At 42.3% G+C, this 19873-nt stretch overlaps 1 protein-coding gene across 1 annotated transcript; it reads right to left on the bottom strand.

The window, feature by feature from the left end:
- Positions 1–698: 698 nt before the first annotated feature.
- On the bottom strand, positions 699–17792 carry LOC117670540 (uncharacterized). Its single transcript, XM_087877233.1, has 6 exons — positions 17337–17792; positions 16438–16489; positions 10062–10249; positions 8623–8781; positions 6292–6402; positions 699–3123 (listed from the first exon to the last, which is right to left on the bottom strand). Exons 1-6 carry the CDS (start codon positions 17481–17483, stop codon positions 3004–3006), a joined length of 777 nt encoding a protein of 258 aa, XP_087733359.1. The 5' UTR covers positions 17484–17792; the 3' UTR covers positions 699–3003.
- Positions 17793–19873: the final 2081 nt, after the last annotated feature.

Genomic DNA, 19873 nt, shown 5'->3' on the forward strand with positions numbered 1-19873 from the left:
GATCCAAAGTCACCCAGCCGGTTTGCTTGCCCAAGGCAGGGCTAGAATTCTCTCTCACCTGGTTTCTAGCTCAATGTCTTCTACCCCTGGGAAAAGCCCCCAAGAAATTGCCAGAATCACCACAAGATCATGTGTTCAGTCCTATTAGAGAAGATGGCTATGATAGACACCACAATCAATGTTCTCAAACATTACCATCAGGTGGTAACGGGTCAAGTCACCCCAAAACAGCATTTTTCTTTCTTTTTTTTTTTGAAAAGTATTTTTTTATTTTTTTTCCAACATAAAACATATAATATATATGTTTCAAGAGCAAAGTCTCAATCTGGTCATAGATAGGTACAATCATTTAAATATTAAAAAGTTTCATTTACAATTTTCCATTACATCTTTTAAAGTTAAAGATCAGAACATAATAAGAATTTTTTTTTAAAAAATATATATAGATTCTAGTATGTTGATCAGAACCATTCTATTATATCACCACCAATTTAATTTCCAAATAGAAGCTTAATTCATTTTATATATCCATTTATAAATTCAATTATATCTGGTTCTTTCCCAAGCTCCCTTCATTACACCTTTTAACATCAATATCAAAACATAAGATTTTTAAAAATATTCTAACCTCTTGGTTGATTATTTACCTTACAATTTTATCACCACACATCTTAGTTTCAAATTGACTACAGCTCTAGTTTTTATTTCAATTTATAGATCAAAGTTCTATCCATATTTCTTAATCTCTAGACCCCTTCATCAAATCTTTAAATCTTAAACTTTATCAATTTACCTTTAATTTTACATATTTCATATTACACAGATTTATCTCAAAATCCATATCCTCCTCCATATCTCCTCCTATTTGTTTGGCTGATTTCCAGCATATTTTATTTTGGCTGATTTACAGCATATTCTCCTCCATACCTCCAACTTTTGTTTGGCTGATTTCCAGCATGTTTTATTTTCGCTGATTTCCAGCATAGTCTCCTCCAAACCTCCCACTGTTATTTGGTTGATTTCCAGCATATTTTATTTTGGCTGATTTCCAGCATATTCTCTTCCAAATCTCCACCTCTTGTTTAGCTGGTATACCAGCATGCTTTCCTCCACGCCTACTTCTATTATTTTAGCTGTTTTATTTTAACTAATTCACAGCATATTACATAAGTTGCTTTTTCAACGCATTCTCCCACAATTTTTAACTCAACATTATTTTAACAGATATCTTCTCACATATTTTCTCCTGGATTGTAAATTTCCTTTAAAGTCATCTCTCTTCATATTTATTTTAAAATTCAAAAATTCATTTAAGCATTCAAAACATTTAAAAACTCATATAGGTCCGCAGACCTGTTGGTGGCAGCTCGATAGTCGGGGTTTTTGCGGGGCTCGTGAGAGCCCCCCCATTTCCCTGACGGGATCGCCGCGGCACCAATTGGATGTCAACAGCATTTTTCTTATGCCTGTCAAGAAGCCATTTAGAAAAGAATCGGATTCATCAGAATTCATAAGTTGCTCGTAGCTTACAAATCTCAATCTTTCATGGGGACCCAACAAATCTCTTGCCGAGAATCTCAAATTTTGAGGCCATCACGTGTCCTAGTGACTTGACAATTTATAGTATCATTAACAAAAGAGAGATTTGATTTGATTTGATTTATTAGATTTCTATACCACCTTTCTCCCGAAGGACTCAGGGCGGTGTACAGCCATATTAAAACACATATAAATATACAAAATTTAAAACAATTTAAAATTGAATATATAAAAATTTGGCCCATAGGTTAAAACACACATACACCCATTCTAAAATTCGTATTAGGCCAGGCCGGCTTGTTGGAACAAGAGGGTCTTCAAGGCGTGGCAAAAGGTACGCAGGTCGGGGATGAGACGGAGCTCTAGGGGCAACTCATTCCAGAGGCCTGGTGCCCCCACAGAGAAGGCTCTCCCCCTGGGTGTCGCCAGTCAGCATTGTCTGGCCGACGGCACCCTGAAGAGCCCCTCTCTGTAGGAGCATATTGGCCGGTGGGAGGCTGTTGCTGGCAGCAGGCGGTCTCGTATATACCCCGGTCCTAAGCCATTTTCCTCAATTTTCATTTATTTCACGATTATTTCATTTATAATATTTTTTAAAAATAGAACAACGTATTGGAAGTTCCAGATGGCATTTTTGCAAGAGAATTCACAGTCCAAGTGAAGAGCCATTTCCCCAGAGATGGAGTTGGAGAACAGGAATTGATTCTTGTAGGCATAACTGTATGGTTTAGAGCAGGGGTGTCAAACTCAAGGCTCCAGGGCCGGATCCGGCTCGCGGGGTGCTTAGCTCTGGTCCATGGGGCCACCCTGGAAACAGCAAAGGACTGGCCTGCAGTGCCTCTGCTAGCGAAAATGGAGCTCCGTTTTTGCTGGCAGAGGATTGCAGGAGGCCATCACAGGCAAAAATGGAGCTTGCAAGGGCTGCGGGCAGCCCACCCAAGCTTCATTTTCGCTGGCAGAGGGTTGCAGGAGGCTATCATAACCGAAAACAGAGCTCAAAAATGGAGCACAACTGAAAACGGAGCTGGCAGAGCGCTTGGGCCACCACAGGCGGCCTTGACACAAATGATGTCAAGCTGGCCATGCCCCCTGGCCATGCCCCCCTTATCCCCCACCCCCCCGAGGTCCCAATCCTGATGCGGCCCTCAATGAAATCGAGTTTGACACCCCTGGTTTAGAGAGATACCAGAGATCTGGAAAGAAAATTCTCCAGTAAGAAATCACTGCTTTACAGATGGCTGCCAATGACCCTAGAACTATTCAGATGGATGACTGGGAGCTGTAATGTGAAAGAGCCTGGCTGAGCAAGGTTTTATGGGTACCAGACAGAGAAACTGAAGTAGGGGAGAGTTGGAGAACATGCAACCGAGCAGGATAGAGTGAGCACCGACAGATGATAGAAACTTGCATTGCCTTCAATGAGAACATCGTCCTGCAACGGGGAATAGCAGAATCTTGGTTGTTTCACCAGGGAATAAGATTCCCTTCCCAGTTAACAAATGTGCCCGTATTTTTCTCAGAGAGACGGCCAAGGGTGTTCAGAATAGCCTGCAAACTCTGCTCCGTTGTCAGTGGAGGTGATCCCTGGAAAGAAATAGGCAAAAGATTTATTTTATTTATATTTATTTATTTATTGGTCAAGCATATATAAGATAACAGGTAAAAGTATAAACATAATTTGAATACATGAAAAGAGTAAGAGTAAAAAGGAATATTAGGAAAGGGACATTAGGCACCCTGGTGCGCTAATGCACGTCCCTTACAGACCTCTTAGGAATGGGGTGAGGTCAACAGTAGACAGTCTAAGGGTAAAGTTATGCCGGTTTGGGGAAGAAACCACAGAGACAGGTAGTGAATTCCAGGCACTGATCGGTCTGTTGCTGAAGTTATATTTTCTGCAGTCTAGTTTGGATCGGTGTACCATGAGTTTGTACCTCTTGTGTGCTCTTGTATTGTTTTGGTTGAAGCTGAAGTATTCATTGGCTGGTAGAACATTGAGGCAGATAATTTTATGTACTACGCTTAGGTCAGACCAAAGTTGGCGTAGTTCTAAGTTGTCTAAGCCCAAAATTTGAAGTGTGGTGGCATAAGGTATTTTATTGCGGGTAGAGGAATGGAGGACTCTTCTCGTGAAATATCTCTGGACTCGTTCAATCGTATTTATGTCTGATATGCAGTGCGGGTTCCAGACAGATGAGCTGTATTCGAGAATTGGTCTAGCAAATGTTTTATATGCTCTAGTTAGTAGTACAATATTACCAGAGAAGAAGCTACACAAGATTAGGTTAACAACTCTTAATGCCTTTTTGGCAATGTTGTTATAGTGGGCTTTGGCACTTAGATCTTTAGAAATAAGTATTCCAAGGTCCTTGACCGAGTGAGGATGCAAAATCTTCACTTCTATAGATTTAAGGTACCTATTTTCTCCTTCAAAACATCTATGGAGATTCCAGTGGTGGGTTTCAAATTTTTTTTACTACCGGTTCTGTGGGTGTGGCTTGGTGGGCGTGGCTTGGTGGGCACGGCAGGGGAAGGTTTCGGTTTCGGTTTTATTTGATTTATATACCGCCCTACTCCCGAAGGACTCAGGGCGGTGAACAGCCACAAGATAAAGCACATAAATACAAAATTTAAAAGCAAAATAAAACCAAATTGGCCCAAGACAGATTTAAAACACCCCAATAATTAAGAACAGATTTAGATGGTCATGTCCATCTAATTTGTATTTTATGTTTTGATTTTTTTTGCCAGACAGAGCATTTGTTGGTTGAGATTTGAAGTTGCCATTTGCTAGACCAATCTGACACATAGTCAAGATGAAGGACATTGATAGTGGAAAAAGTCTAAAAGCCTACAGTAGTAACATCACTGGGAGAATTCAAGGAAATAGTGTAATAGGGTACGATTCCAATAGCAAGAAAACATTATTAGACGTGAAATTATAATCGAAGGACAACTCTTGATGAAAAAGGACCAAGTCTTCTGAGAATGATGAACACCAGCAAGTATCTGTGATGCTGGCATGTCGCCTCCATTGTTAGGTTCAGCTTGTAGCTTACTCCTAACTTGTTGGTCAGGCAATATATCTGTTTCTTTAAGAAACAACTGAGCCACGTAATCAGGGTTTGCTGAACCCTGTAATTAGGCTACAGTGCATAAATAAGCAGCGCAGAGAAGTGTTCTTGTTTCCTGATTGCTCCTGTTGCTTCCTGCGTCTTTCTGCTGATTGATGTTAGACTGAATTGTTATATGGTACTGTATACCGAGAGTTACTAAAGTCTGTTTGCTTTGGTAAGGGAAGATACTTACTGGACTGATATTACTGTTTATGACCTTGGACTGTTTTACCTACACCGAGACTGCTTATTATCTTGTATATAAAGTATTTTTCTCACACGAGCTGCACGTTTATCTCCTTCCCTGTGTGTTTCTGCTCTGCTTGTTGCATAAGCAACAAATACTTTTTACACACACCCTAACATCCATAATTAAGAGAACCCCACTTGACTCCCATTTGGTTCAGTGGAGGGAACTGCCCATAGCATCGTAAAAAAAAAAAAAAAAAACCCATCTGGAGTTTACAGAATTGAAAAGCCTTCATTTCACATGACTGGTTTTGGGTTCAACATGTTCCAGAGAAGCAAACGGAACAAAACTTTAATTTCGTTCATTGACCAGTAAAAAGTACACTCAGTAAAATAAATGATGCAAAACTCTCTCCTAACCAACAAGAATTATTAACGAACATTTGTGGGTGAAGCTTATGCCTAATGTAGCAAAACATGGCTCTTTTTTTTAGAGAGATCACTATCCCCCCACCCCTTGATGGTGTAATAGCAAATATAAATTATCAGAGGGCCCCGAAAATTTTAAATAACGGGTTATTCATCTGGTAGTGAAGGCCCTTGTAGAACATTCAGAGAAGCGCATGCGTTTTAGTATTTAATGACTATGGGCCTCACAGTTTAAGACAGTGGTGAAATCCAATTTTTTTTACTACCGGTTCTGTGGGCGTGGCTTGGTGGATGTGGTGTGGCTTGGTGGGCGTGGCTTGGTAGGCGTGGCAGGGGAAAGATACTGCAAAACCTCCATTCCCTCCCCACTCCTGGGGGAAGGATATTGCAAAATCTCCATTCCCACCCCACTCTGGGGCCAGCCAGAAGTGGAATTTGCCGGTTCTCCGAACTACTCCAAATTTCCGCTACCGGTTCTCCAGAACCTGTCAGAACCTGCTGGATTTCACCCCTGATTTGCGGCCTTCTGTGCAAGCAAAATCAAAAGGGAAGCCAGATTCACTTAACAACAGTGTTACTAACTTAACAGCTGCAGGGATTTACTTAACAATCATGTCAAGAAAGATCGTAAGACGGGGCAAAACTCCCTTAACAAATGTCTCATTTAGCCACAGAAATGTGCAGCGCAATGGTGGTCATAAGTGAAGGACTACCTGCATATAATAATTGAAAGCAGCAATTTCTATCTGACCTTCTATATCTTAAGATTTTTTTTTTTTTTTTGCCTTAGTATAGATCTAGCTTGATCTGACTCTGAAATTAAGATGATGTCAGTGGGGAAACCATAAAGGCTCACTTCCTTTTTGATTGCTATCTGGAATGGCGTGATCCAGGAAAAGTTTCAAAATGATCTGGAGCTCTTTAGAACATTACATTCCCAGTTCAGCTAATTTTATCCTTGTTTTTTTGTCCACTGTATAAATTGTTTTTTTCCCCTTCCTCCCTCCAGTCTGCTTACCATTGATTTTGCCATGTCGGTCTGTATCCATCCAGGATGCAACGCAACGCACAAGATCCCATCTTTGGCAACGTACAAGGACTGGCATTTAGAGAGCATATTCAGAGCAGACTGTGAGGGAGAGAGGGAAGGAGAAAATAGAATGAATGCTTCATCTGAATGCTCTAAGATGCTACGTCATTCTAAGCCCCACGAAGTTCAGAAACAAGAGACGCCGACTGGAAAACAGATTTAACAACGTTGCTTTCCTATAAAGAGCCCAAGAGCCTTTGCTGCTCTTTTAAGCCTTATGAGAGGGGCCAATCATCTCCTGGCCTTACTCCCAAGTTGTCCTTTTTGCTTTAGCTGCTCTTGCCTTCTGGTAGCTCTTTGCATGCGTGCACTAGGAACAGGCTCCTTCTGTTCCTCTGCCTCTCTGCTGTCCACCTCTGGAGGCTCCGGAGTCCGCGCATCACTCCCAGATGGCCCTGGCCCCATCTCTGCCTCTGACGCAAAGCCCTCGTCCGGGCCTTCCCCAGACTCCAGGACTGGCCCATTGCCCTCCCCAGCTTCCTCACTGTCCAACTCTGCTGCCAGCTCTGCAGGCTGCTGGCGGACCACAATACTGCCTTGGGCAATTTGTTGAATGCCCAGGCCTGCGGAAGACCAAAACATTCATGTGTTGTGTTGAGAAGGATGTGCTTTTATCTCCTCCTGATCTGTTTTCCAGGTCTGTCTCACTTCTTCCCCTCTCCAGTACTATTGGTTGTGATTCAGTGTTGATTGACAGAAGGACAAAAGAATTACTCAAAACTTCAGTTGAACCTACTCAGGGCATGTTCTCTGCCCTTATTTGAAGGAATGTTTTTCTGGTTTGAAAGCTGATGGCTATCCCAATGATCATATCTGATAGCACATCTGGAAGTATTCTCATGCCCAAATAGCTGTCTGTCTCTAATGGAATCTGAAGAGCTATCATCATTGACCATTTCCTCAGTGTTGGGTTTCTCCCGGTTCGGCCTGGTTCCCCTGAGCCGGTAGCGGTGACAATATGACGTCACTGAACTGGTTCTGCCTCCCCACCGCCCCCCCACCCCCCGCGTTATTCTTACCTTTTATTTGGCCCCACCCACAATCTATTGCTGCCTCCTGAGTCCCAGCTGATGGCTAGAGGGAAAAAAACTGTTAAACTCTTGTCGCGGGGCTTCAAAGGGCCGCCCTACAGCTGATCAGTGTTAAAAGAAAACAAATGGGTAGACCGATGCCTGCAAAAATAAATGGGTAGACCAGTGCCTGCAAAAATAAATGGGTAGACCAGTGCCTGCAAAAATAAATGGGTAGTTCAGTACAGCTCTGCAAGCAGTTAAAAGCCTGGTAGACCAGTACCTCTGCTAAATCTTAAATAATTGTCACATGACCATCAAGCCACACCCACAAAATAAGCCACACCCACAGAACTGGTAGTAAAAAAAAATTAGAACCCATCCCTGCATTTGCTCCTCATCAGAAGAAACAGAACATTAAATCAATTTTAGGCCAAGAGGTTTCTGGTGGAACCACATCGACCAGTTATGATTATAGAATTCTTTATTGGCCAAGTGTGATTGGACACACAAGGAATTTGTCTTTGGTGCATATGCTCTCAGTGTACATAAAAAGAAGTGTGATTGGACACACACGGAATTTGTCTTTGGTGCATATGCTCTCAGTGTACATAAAAAGAAGTGTGATTGGACACACAAGGAATTTGTCTTTGGTGCATATGCTCTCAGTGTACATAAAAAGAAGTGTGATTGGACACACAAGGAATTTGTCTTTGGTGCATATGCTCTCAGTGTACATAAAAAGAAGTGTGATTGGACACACACAGAATTTGTCTTTGGTGCATATGCTCTCAGTGTACATAAAAAGAAGTGTGATTGGACACACAAGGAATTTGTCTTTGGTGCATATGCTCTCAGTGTACATAAAAAGAAGTGTGATTGGACACACACGGAATTTGTCTTTGGTGCATATGCTCTCAGTGTACATAAAAAGAAGTGTGATTGGACACACACAGAATTTGTCTTTGGTGCATATGCTCTCAGTGTACATAAAAAGAAACGATACAATATAAATCGTAAGGATACAGGAACAAGTTACAGTCATACAGTCATAAGTGGGAGGAGATGGGTGATAGGACCGATGAGAAGACTAATAGTAATAGTAATGCAGACTTAGTGAATATGATGGGAAGGTGCATAAATAAATAATGATGGGAAGATGCATGAAAAAATTCAAGCATACTCTTCTCCTACTTAGGATAAAAACAAAACTGATCAAGCCATTGTTTGATGATAGACTTATCTGTACCTTACTACAGCGATAAGCAATGACGTGGCTCCACTGCCATTCAAAGATGCTTGTGATGGAACCTGCTTGGCTAGAAATGTTGATGATGCCCGCTTTGCTGCAGCTCATGCCTTCCAGAGGGGTTTCTTGAGCTGCTTTCCTCAGCAAAGGAAGGAACGCCTGAAGAATGAAAGGAACAAATGAAAGGCATTCCAACCTTCTGCAAGGAGGGTTAGGGGACATCTCCCAATCAATACAAATTCCCAATGGAAAGGCCCCAAAGAGTTGCCAATTACTTGCAAGGCAACATTAGAATTGTCCTGTAGGGTAACCAGATGGAATCCGCTTAACATCTCTGTGTCATTCAATACACTTTTCCCATCCCTTGTATAAAAGGTAAAGGTAAAGATTCGCCTCGCATATATATGCTAGTGGGGATTCCCGACTCTAGGGGGCGGTGTTCATCTCCGTTTCAAAGCCGAAGAGCCAGTGCTGTCCGATGATGTCTCCGTGGTCATGTGGCCGGCATGACTATACGCCAAAGGCACACGGAACGCTGTTCCCTTCCCACCTAAGGTGGTCCTTAGTTTTCTACTTGCATTTTTTACGTGCTTTCGAACTGCTAGGTTGGCAGAAGCTGGGACAAGTCACGGGAGCTCACCCTGTTACGTGACACTCGGGATTCAAACCGCTGAACTGCCAACCTTTCGATCGGCAAGTTCAGCATCTTAGCCACTGAGCCACAGCATCCCTCTATCCATTGTATATTGATAGTCTATCCATAGTCTGTCCTAGTCTATGCAGGTCTTGAATATAAGAATAAAAATATCCCATTCTTAAAAAGTTCAAAGAACTCGGGAATTCATTTTTAAAAGCACAAATCTGGGGTTGGGGGGGGTGTTGGGTGGAGAGGGAGGGAGTGGACAAAAATCCCTCAGGGAGTTCTCTGCAGAAAGTCCAGCATCAGCTTGGAATTCCTCAGTTGGGGGGTGGGTGGGTGGTAGAAGCCAACATCTGTTGTGTGATATGCCTGCCACTAAGTAGGTAAGTAAGTAACGGACACGGTGGCTCAATAGCTAAGATACTGAGCTTGTCAATCGAAAGGTCAGGAGTTCAGCGGTTTGAATCCCGAGTGTCGCATAACGGGGTGAGCTCCCAATACTTGTCCCAGCTTCTACTAACCTAGCAGTTCGAAAGCACATAAAAAAAGGCAAGTAGAAAAATAGGGACCACCTTTGGTGGGAAGGTAACAGCATTCTGTGTACCTTTGGCGTTGAGTCATGCCGGCCACATGACCACGGAGACGTCTTCGGACAGCGCTGGCTCTTCGGCTTTGAAACGGAGATGAGCACCGCTCCCTAGAGTTGGGAACGACTAGCACATACGTGCGAGGGGAACCTTTACCTTTTAAAGTAGGTTTTCTTTCACCCAAAGAAGAAAGGGCCACAAAGTTCCCTTACCTGGACGACCATCATGGCCCCAATCACATTGGTTCTGTAGGTCTCAGCCATGCTCTCTGGTGTTTCATCCTCCAAACTGCTCATATTTATAATCCCTGCATTATTAATCAGGAGGTTTAATCCAGCCCCTTTTAGGCATTTTGTAACATTGGCTGCGGCAGCCTTGACGCTGGATGGATCAGTTGTGTCTACAGGGGGGCGAAGGGGGTAAAAATAAAGGTAAGTTATTCCATATCTGATTTTGCATACCACACAATGTTCCAATAAATGTACTTCTATTTTGTGGATATTGCATTTTCTTTCTTTTCTTTCTTTCTTTTTTTTATAAAATGTCTTTCCTGGGATTAGTTTTAAGACTGCAGAAACATGTGATCCACTGATCGTTTTGAAGGATGCAGGGCTTCTTCTTCGCGAAGCCAGTAAAGACAATACAATATTTGATCTCGTATGTTTTATTAAACTAGGGATGGGATAAAGCAACGCAAGAAGTTAGAAAAATAGCTCAGTGGCTAAGACACTGAGCTTGTCAATCAGAAAGATTGAAATCAGCCATAGAGAGAGATGAAGGAATTGGAAGGGAGGAGGAAGGAGAGAGAGGGATGGAATTGATTTTATCTGGTTTTTAAATTTTGTGTATTTATGTATTTTATTGCTTGGCTGTTCACCGCCCTGAGTCCTTCGGGAGTAGGGCGGTATACAAATCAAATAAACTAAACTAAACTAAGAGTAGGGAGGAAAGAAGGGAAGGGAAAGCAGAGTAGGAGAGAAGGTAAGACAAGGAGGAAGAGAGGAGGAGAAGGAGAAGGGAAGGGGAAGTAGAGAAGAGAAGAAGAAGGCGGGGAAAGAAAGTTGGAAGGAGAAGAGGGAGAGGCTAGGTTTGAGGCGAAAGATTGCTGTACAATAAAAAAAAAGATGAAGTGGAAGAAAGGCAGCTCTGAACAAACAAATATAAATATATTAAGAAAAAGAATGAATTCTTTAAGAATAAAAGAGGACAAATATGTATAAATAGTAAAGTTAGAATTTAGGGATAAATGAAGAAGATGTTTATGTATGCAAGTAAAGAAATACTGAGGTATATTCAAAAAAAGGAAAGGGGGGAAGACGATATTGACATAAATTGCAATTTATTTATTTATTATTTAAATTTTTAAATTGAGTAAAATGTATTTGAATTTGACTAATTGTATAAGATAAGAAACGACCAACACTAAAAAAGAAAGATGTGGTTGAAGGTGGGAGAGGAGAAAAGAAAAAAACCAATAAAACTTGTTTTACAAAAAAAAAAAAAAGGAAAGAAAGAAAGGTTGGCAGTTCGGCGGTTTGAATCCCTAGTACAGGTCTCCTCCGTGACCAGTGGGTTGGACTAGAAGACCTCTAAGGTCCCTTCCAACTCTGTTACTGTTAAAACTGATGGGGTTCTTCTGACAGAGAAAGTGACAGTAATACTGATTGGGTTTCTGTTTTATGGGTAGCCTCTGATTTGCGGCTTAGCATATGATGCAAACCCATCAAACTGTGATTCAGCCAATCAATCAGCATCAAACGCGCATGAGGTATTGTGGTATGAGAAGCACACCAATTTCTAACACAAAAGTTGTAGTGGGGGGATGAAATACCCTATGGAATGGTTTAAAAATTTGCAGGATGATGCTGCTAAGGTTTGCTTATTTATTTATTCAATTTGTATGCCGCCCATCTCACGGTCAAGTCACATTCACCTACAGAAGGATTGGATGGACTGCTGTGAGGGTATGTTGTATCATAAATGAAAACATGTCATGAGTAAATGTTAAAAGAGACACAAGAGGAGTTGGAAGAGGACAAGAAGCAATGGGTGGAAACTAATCAAGGAGAGAAGCAACCTAGAACTGAGGAGAAATTTCCTGACAGTTAGGACAATTAATCAGTGGAACGACTTGCCTCCAGAAGTTGTGAATGCTCCAAGACTGGAAGTTGTTAAGAAGATGTTGGATAACCATTTGTCTGAAGCGGTGCAGGGTTTTCTGCCTAAGCAGGGGGTTGGACTAGAAGACCTCCAAGGTCCCTTCCAACTCTGTTATTCTATTCTATTCGAAAATTGCTGGAAGAGACATCCGCCATCTTAGATATGCTGATGATACTCATCTGATGTCTGGAAGTTAGGAAACCCTTCTTGAACATAATTAAAATCTGTTTCCTGCTAAGTATTAAAGAAAACTCTAAGATCCTTTCAAGAGGCAATGAAATATATCTTCTTGGGCACAGGAATCCACAGAAATTCTGATTGCAGCCGTAACATGTCTGCTCTTTTGGGAAAGACTATGACAGATGTTGGCAAATATTAACATGGAAAGCCATTACACTCACAAGCATACATTGGCATCCTTCAGTCTCAAGAGACTATGGTATCGTGCTCTGGAAAGAGGTCCTAAAATAGCATCTAGTGTGAGTAAAAAGGCCAATTCGAGAGTGGCAATCCCTTCCACACTGAGGGCAGATACGTTCTGTCCCCTGCGCAGCCCCCAGATTTCACTGGTTCCGGGACTGCCTCTTTGCCTCAGCCTACCGAACAAGTGTCTCTTCGAATTGGAGAATGCCATGCTGCGTCTTTAGCCTCCAAGCTGAACAGTCGGAGGTCAAGATTTCCCAGTTGTTAATGTCCATTCCCAGGGCCTTTAGGTCCCTCTTGCAGATATCCTTATATCGCAGCTGTGGTCTCCCTCTGAGGCGCTTTCCCTGCACTAATTCTCCATACAGGAGATCTTTCGGAATCCGACCATCAGTCATTCTCACGACATGCCCCAGCCAGAGTAGACGTTGCTGTTTCAATAGTGTATACATGCTAGAAATTCCAGCACATTCCAATACTGCTATTTGGAACTTTGTCCTGCCAGGTGATGCCAAAAATACGTCAGAGACAGCACATATGAAAGGTGTTCAACTTTCTCTCCTGCCATGCGTAAAGGTTCCAAGACTCACTGCAGTACAAGAGTGTGCTAAGGATGCAGGCTCTATAGATCTTTGTTTCAGGTTCGAGGTCGTCTCAAATAAATGGCATTTCAAACAAAGTCTTTGACGAAAACCTCCCATTTATTAAGCACGATATTCTAACTCCGACTCCATCACAGCCAACACTGACTTCCAGACCTAAAACCCTCCCTTTCCGTTCCCCCACTCCCCTGCACACATTGGCCATCTTCCAAGTCACTCTACCCCTAATTTACTGCTCCAGCTCAAAGGAATTTTCCCCCTCCCATCCCATCTCCTAGGGGATATTATCTCCAGGGAAAATAAGTAGGTGAAAAGTCAAATATCCCTTTCCAGATGCCTCCGCTTCTCCTTCTTATGTCAGCACTAGAGTAAATGCAGCTTGAAGTGCTGACACTTTGTATATTCTGTCAGCTTCTTATTAAGCCATACTCTCTTTGTAAGTCTGGAAAATATGGTGGCCGCTTTACCAATACGTTTATTCAGCTCAGTATCTAAAGAGAGAGTGTCAGAGATAGTTGAGCCGAGGTACACAAAGTCATGGACGACCTCCAGTTCTTGTGCAGAGATTGTAATACAGGGAGGTGAATCCATGTCCTGACCTATGACTTGTTGTTTTTTTCAGGCTGATTGTTAGTCCAAAGTCTTGGCAGGCCTTGCTAAAACTGTCCATAAGTTGTTGAAGGTCTTCAGCAGAGTGAGCAGTGATGGCAGCATCGTCATCGAAGAGGAAATCCCGTAAGCATTTCAGCGGGACTTTAGACTTTGCTCTCAATCTAGAGAGATTAAAAAGTTTTCAGTCTGATCTGGTCCGGAGGTAAATACCCTCTGTTGCAGTTCCAAAAGCACGTTTCAGCGTGACAGCAAAAAAGATCCCGAATAAAGTTGGCGCGAGGACACAGCCCTGCTTCACTCCACTTCAAATATCAAAGGAATCTGATGTTAAGCCATCAAAAACTATAGTGCCCTTCATTTCCTCATGAAAGGATCTGATGATGTTGAGGAGCTGAGATGGACATCTAATCTTGGGGAGAATTGTATAAAAGCTGTCCCTGCTAACCAAGTTAAAAAGCCTTTGTAAGATCTTTGAAGGCTACGAAAAGTGGCTGTCTTTGTTCCCTGCATTTCTCCTGCAACTGTCTAAGGGAAAATACCATGTCAGTAGTGGACCTGTTGGCTCGAAATCCACACTGTGATTCTCTCTCTGCAAGAGAGAGCCTTGGTAGTACAGGGGTTTAAGGCACCCTGTTATTAAGCTGGTTATTAAGACCAGCTGCCTGCAATTACTGCAGGGTTCGAATCTCGCCAAGGCTCAAGGTTGACTCAGCCTTCCATCCTTTCTAAGGTAGGTGAAATGAGGACCCAGTTTGTGGGGGCAATAAGCTGACTTTGTATAAATATACAGAAGTATGAAGGCTATTGCTGAGCACATTGTAAGCCGCCCTGAGTCTTCGGAGAAGGGCGGCATACAAATCAAATTAAAAAAAAAAAAAAGCACCTGGAGCCTCTTCCGTACGACACAGGCAAGCAGCTTCCCTACAACACTAAAAAGAGAGATGCCATGGTATTGTTACAGTCACCCCTGTCACCTTTGTTCTTGTACAGTGTGACGATATTTGTATCCTTCATGTCCTGTGGTACTCCATCTTCCTTCCAACAAAGACAGAAGATTTCATGCAGTTCAGTGGGGATGTTCTCTTTGCAGCACTTCAGAACTTCAGCAGGGATATTATCTTTCCCGGGTGCCTTGCCAGAGGCACGGGAATCCAGGGCCGCACTTAGTTCTTCTAAAGTTGGCTCACTATCAAGCTCCTCCAAGACAGGCAGGCACTCAATGTTATTTAATGCTTCTTCAGTTACCACATTTTCTCTGGAATATAATATAGTGCTGCACTCAGCGTGCCATCTGCTGTGCTCGGTCCTGAATAACCTCACCCGTAGCAGAGGGGCAGATTTCTTCTGTGTTGGACCTAAGGCCTGCTTGATGCCATCATACATCCCCTTGATGTTGCCTGTGTCAGCTGCTATCTGGATCCGAGAGCAAAGCTGCAGCCAATAATTGTTAGCACATCTCCTGGCGGTCTGTTGAACTTTGCTATGAGCAGCTCGCAGAACTTGTCGGTTGCGCTCACTGGAACAGGCTTTATATGTAATTAGAGCTCTCCTTTTTTCCTCGATGGCTGGTGTCAAGTCTTCCGAATGGGCTTCAAACCAATCTGTTGTCTTTCTGATCTCTTTACCAAATACTGACAAGGCATTGTTATAAACAGCATTCTTGAAATATTCCCATCGTTCAGATGCATTTACTTCAGCTGGGCCTGGAAGAGTTTCCTTGAGTGCTTGTGCAAATTCCCCTACTTTGCCCTGATTGCAGGTCTTATTGATGTCGATTCATGGTCTTCCTTCCTTCTTCAAGTGATGCAATCTCTTTGTTTACAGTTTTATTCTGCTGCACACCAAGGAATGGTCTGTATCACAATCAGCATCCTGATAGCTGCGTGTGATTGTAATATTGGGGAGGTTGGAGCGCCTGGTAAGAACCAAGTCGAGCTGGTGCCAATGCTTCGATCTTGAATGTCTCCAAGAGACTCTGTGTTGAGGCTTTGTTTTTTTGTATTGCTAACACAAAAACCATCGTAGCAGCAAAACTCCAGCAGGCATTGGGAATTTTCGTCCATCTTCCGGATGCCGAACTGACCTAAACAAGTGGGCCAAGAACTATAATCAGCTCCAACTCTGGAATTAAAATCACCAAGGATAAACAGTGGTTCTTTCTCAGGGATTTTCTTGATAGTAGCAGCCAGATTGTCGTAGAATCTGTTTTTGGATTCTACTGAAGATGATAATGTCGGTTCACAAACACCAACCACAATAACAAGACTGTCTTTTCAATAAACTTGCATGACTGTGAATCGTGTGAACTGTGGACAGTCAGACAGCTGAACAAAGTAAAATTGTGCAGAGTTTCATTGTCCGAACTTCAAGAAATATCTGTCTTTAAGTGCCAGATGAGGTTAAACTACTGCTCGTTGGATGCACACAAATAATGAAGTTAAAAGTTAAACATGTAAAACACATAACGCAAAGGGAAATTGGGGGAGATCTTAAAGCTTGGAAAAATCAAAAGACAATGAAGAAGAAAGATCAACAGAAGACAAGGAGGCCAGATGCTCTCACTAATGATACAAGAAGGACCTTACATGAAAAAGATGATCCACAAATGAAGTTCATTCTCAGAACTACCACCAAATGTGCTTGAGCTTCACATTCGCTAGCTATCAGTCTGCCATGAATTATGGGGGGGGGGAGGGAGGGAGGGAGCCAGATGGGAGGGGGTGGGGGTGCTGAATTTCAGCATTTTCCCGTTCCCTAAAGAAGGACCAAAGAGATTTTTCAGGACACATACCCAGTGTGATGATGACAATTTGCGGGTTTTTAGCAGCCAAATTCTTCAGGTCCTGAAAGAAAGAAAATCTGCAAATTTAGTGCGGTAATTGAAAAAATTCCCCATTTTGTTGTAATTATTTTGTAATTTACTCTCAACTTTTCAACATGTATTTCAACCAGAGTACCTACTGGTAGTTTCAACCGTTTCTAATCCTTTGGCAAAGTGATTACTTAACTGGCTACTTCATATTCCAAGATTTATAATTTATAATTATAATTTATAATTCCGGCCTGGCCTGAATAGGTTTTAGGGGTTTTTAATTATATTGCTAGGGGTTTTAAATTGGGGTGGCCGTTTAATTTAATTTATTTTTAATTATTTTAACTTTTATATTGCATGTTAGTTTAATTCTCGGCTGTTCACCGCCCTGAGTCCCTCCGGGGAGAAGGGCGGGATATAAATTTAATAAATAATAATAATAATAATAAATATACAACCTTCGTAAGGATCTTCCAATCAATTGATTGGAGAAATTAAGCTCACTGGTATTTTAAATATATTTTAAAAGTGGCATTTTAAATATAACCAGTCTTCATTTAACAAACTCATGTGTTTCTTTATCTCCATCGTGCCTAACTCAACCATGCCAGCACCGTTACCACTTAGGAGATAAGCAAATTTCCATTAAAGAAAAAGAATAAGCTGACTTTGTATAAAAAAGAACACCGCTTGGGGGGGCCGAAAGCCCTACTAAGCAGGGATATACAAAAGTATGAAGGCTATTGCTTAACGCATTGTAAGCCGCCCTGAGTCTCCAGAGAAGGGCAGCATATGAATCGAACCAATAACCAATAATAATAATAATAAACAAAAAAATTGTTCTTCCCATCTAGGACTGAAGGCACCCCAGGCCTCACCTGAGAACCGGATCCAGCCGGGTCCCGGCAAGTGGCAAAGATCCATTTTGGAGGGTTGCTCTTGCCCATCAGATGTCGGATCAGCTCCAAGCCAAGTCCACGATTGGAGCCAGTCACCAGAACGCTGCATGGATTCAGTTGTTCCATCTCTCTTGACACCCAAGGTAAAAAAAAAAGAAACTTTTGTGCACTTTCTTCAATCTTGTTGCAACTCAACTTGTTCCCAGTCCCACCAGCCAATTATGCAAAGTGCTCAGCTCTTGTGTCGGAAAGGAAATAGAACTTCTGAAGAGAATACGAAAGGAGGGATTTGGCAAACACCTACAATGTTTGACCGGTTCTTGCTGTAGGGATTTTGTTCCTTAAGCAGCTGTTTCTCTTCTGTTGTTTTCTACATAAATCTTCTTTTATTTAAAGAATATCTCCTCTGTCTTCAGCCCTGAAGACAAGCTTCCAAACCACTTAGCAAATCCAGCCAACCCAAGACAGGTCTAGCCTGAAAATCTCAATTTGAGTCTTCGGAGGGGGTGGCATATAAATTGAATTAATTAAATTAAATTAAATTAAATTAAATTGTCAATGCTTTAGGTATGCTTTAAATAATGCTTTAGATAATGTATTATTTATAGAGCCTGTTTGGATGGCAACTGGATCAGGCGGTGTTTTAATTGCTGCATTAACGTACGGATGAGCCTATGAACAAAGAAGGAATCAATTCCGTTGCTTTCATTAATATGAAAATTTTACGACTACCTTCCCGCCATAACTGGTTAATGATAATGTTCAAAAGTTTATTTCAATATTCACTGCCTACAACTTAAAATAAGAAAATTTAATAGATCAGCTGGTTCCCTTCCATCCCTCCTTTCCAACTGCAATATGTATGTAACTGAAGTGTGATTGAATGTACAAAAAGTATATATGGAATATGCATGATGTTGTATTGTAATATATATGAAAGAAAAGGTGTTAGAAAAGTATGTACCAGACAAGTCACACCAAGTCTAATGTTTTTAAATTGTATATTCAATAAAATCATTTTTTTTAAAAAAATAATAAAAAAAAAAGAACAAGTTCAGTGGGTACTGAATGTTCATAAACTCTTGATGTAACCTTACACAATAGTCACAATGTCAGGCGTGCCCTTCCAAATTTGAATACATAATTGGTTTGAGATTTATGTGTTTATGGGTGCTCTTAATGCATAGATAAGATTGAGTTAATCTTCTATCCCAGTGATGGCTAACCTTTTTGCCAAAAGCGGGGGGAGGGCGGGCGTGCCCACACCCATAATTTTATGCACCCCGCCCCCACGCATGCACATGTGATCCCCCCCGCACTCCCCCCGTTTTTGGCATGCAATGGCACAGTGGCCCTGGTAGACCTGGTTTTCCCCCTCCCCAGGCTCCAGAGCCTTTCTAGGAGCCTGGGGAGGGCAAAAACGGCCTTCCCCACCCCCCCAGAGGCTCTCCAGAGGCCAGAAACAGCCTGTTTCCCGACTTCTGGTGGGCCCAGAAGGCCTGAAAATCAGCTGGCCAGTGTGCACATGTGCGCCAGAGCAGAGCTTGCGTGCCCACCCATATGTCTCCGCGTGCCACCTGTGGCATGCGTGCCCTAGGTTTGCCATCACGGTTCTATCCTCTGAATTTAAATAATTAATTAAATTAGAGGATAGAAGATTGATTAAATCTTAATTAATTAATTAATTAATTAAATAAAATCTGAGGCAACAGTGTGTGGCAGCAGTCAAAAAAGCCAATGCAATCCTAAATTGCATTAACAGAGGGATACAATCAAGATCAAGGGAGGTACTAACACCACTCTATAAAGCTTTAGTAAGACCACACCTAGAATACTGCATCTAGTTGTGGTCACCACACTATAAAAAAAGATGTGGAGACTCTAGAAAGAGTGCAGAGAAGAGCAACCAAGAGGATTAGGGGACTGGAGGCCAAAACATACGATGAACGGTTGCAAGTACTGGGCATGGCTAGTCTAGTAAAGAGAAGGACCAGGGGAGACATGATAGCAGTGTTCCAATATTTGAGGGGCTGCCACAGAGAGCGGAGGCGCTTCCAAAGCACCCGAAGGCCAGATGAGGAATAATGGATGGAAACTGATCAAGGAGAGATTCTACCTAGAAATAAGGAGAAATTTTCGGACAGTGAGAAACAATCAACCAATGGAACAGCTTGCCTTTGGAAGTTGTGGGAGCTTCATCACTGGAAGTTTTCAAGAAGAGATTGGACTGCCATTTGTCAGAAATGGTGTAAGGTCTCCTGGTTGGGTGGAGGGAGGTGGGTTGGACTCAGTGGTGGGTTTCAAATTTCTTTTACTACCGGTTCTGTGGGTGTGGCTTGGTGGGCATGGCATGGCTTGGTGGGTGTGCTTGGTGGGCGTGGCAGGGGAAGGATACTGTAAAATCTCCATTCCCACCTCACTCCAGGGGAAGGATACTGTAAAATCTCTCTTCCCTCCCCATTCCAGGGGAAGGTTACTGCAAAATCCCCATTTCCTCCTGATCAGCTGGGACTCGG

The sequence above is a fragment of the Pantherophis guttatus genome, chromosome 11 (assembly GCF_059756535.1).
Source record: "Pantherophis guttatus breed Tessera chromosome 11, ASM5975653v1, whole genome shotgun sequence".
NCBI classification, from domain to species: Eukaryota; Metazoa; Chordata; class Lepidosauria; order Squamata; family Colubridae; genus Pantherophis; species Pantherophis guttatus.

Excerpts from the sequence above, each read along its gene's own strand:
- LOC117670540 (XM_087877233.1), bottom strand. The coding sequence starts at position 17,483 with ATGGAACAACTGAATCCATGCAGCGTTCTGGTGACTGGCTCCAATCGT. Across the intron at positions 16,490-17,336 it reads CGGCTGGATCCGGTTCTCAG|GACCTGAAGAATTTGGCTGC; the intron begins GTGAGGCCTGGG and ends TCTTTCTTTCAG. Across the intron at positions 6,403-8,622 it reads TTGCTTATCGCTGTAGTAAG|TCTGCTCTGAATATGCTCTC; the intron begins GTACAGATAAGT and ends TCTCCCTCACAG.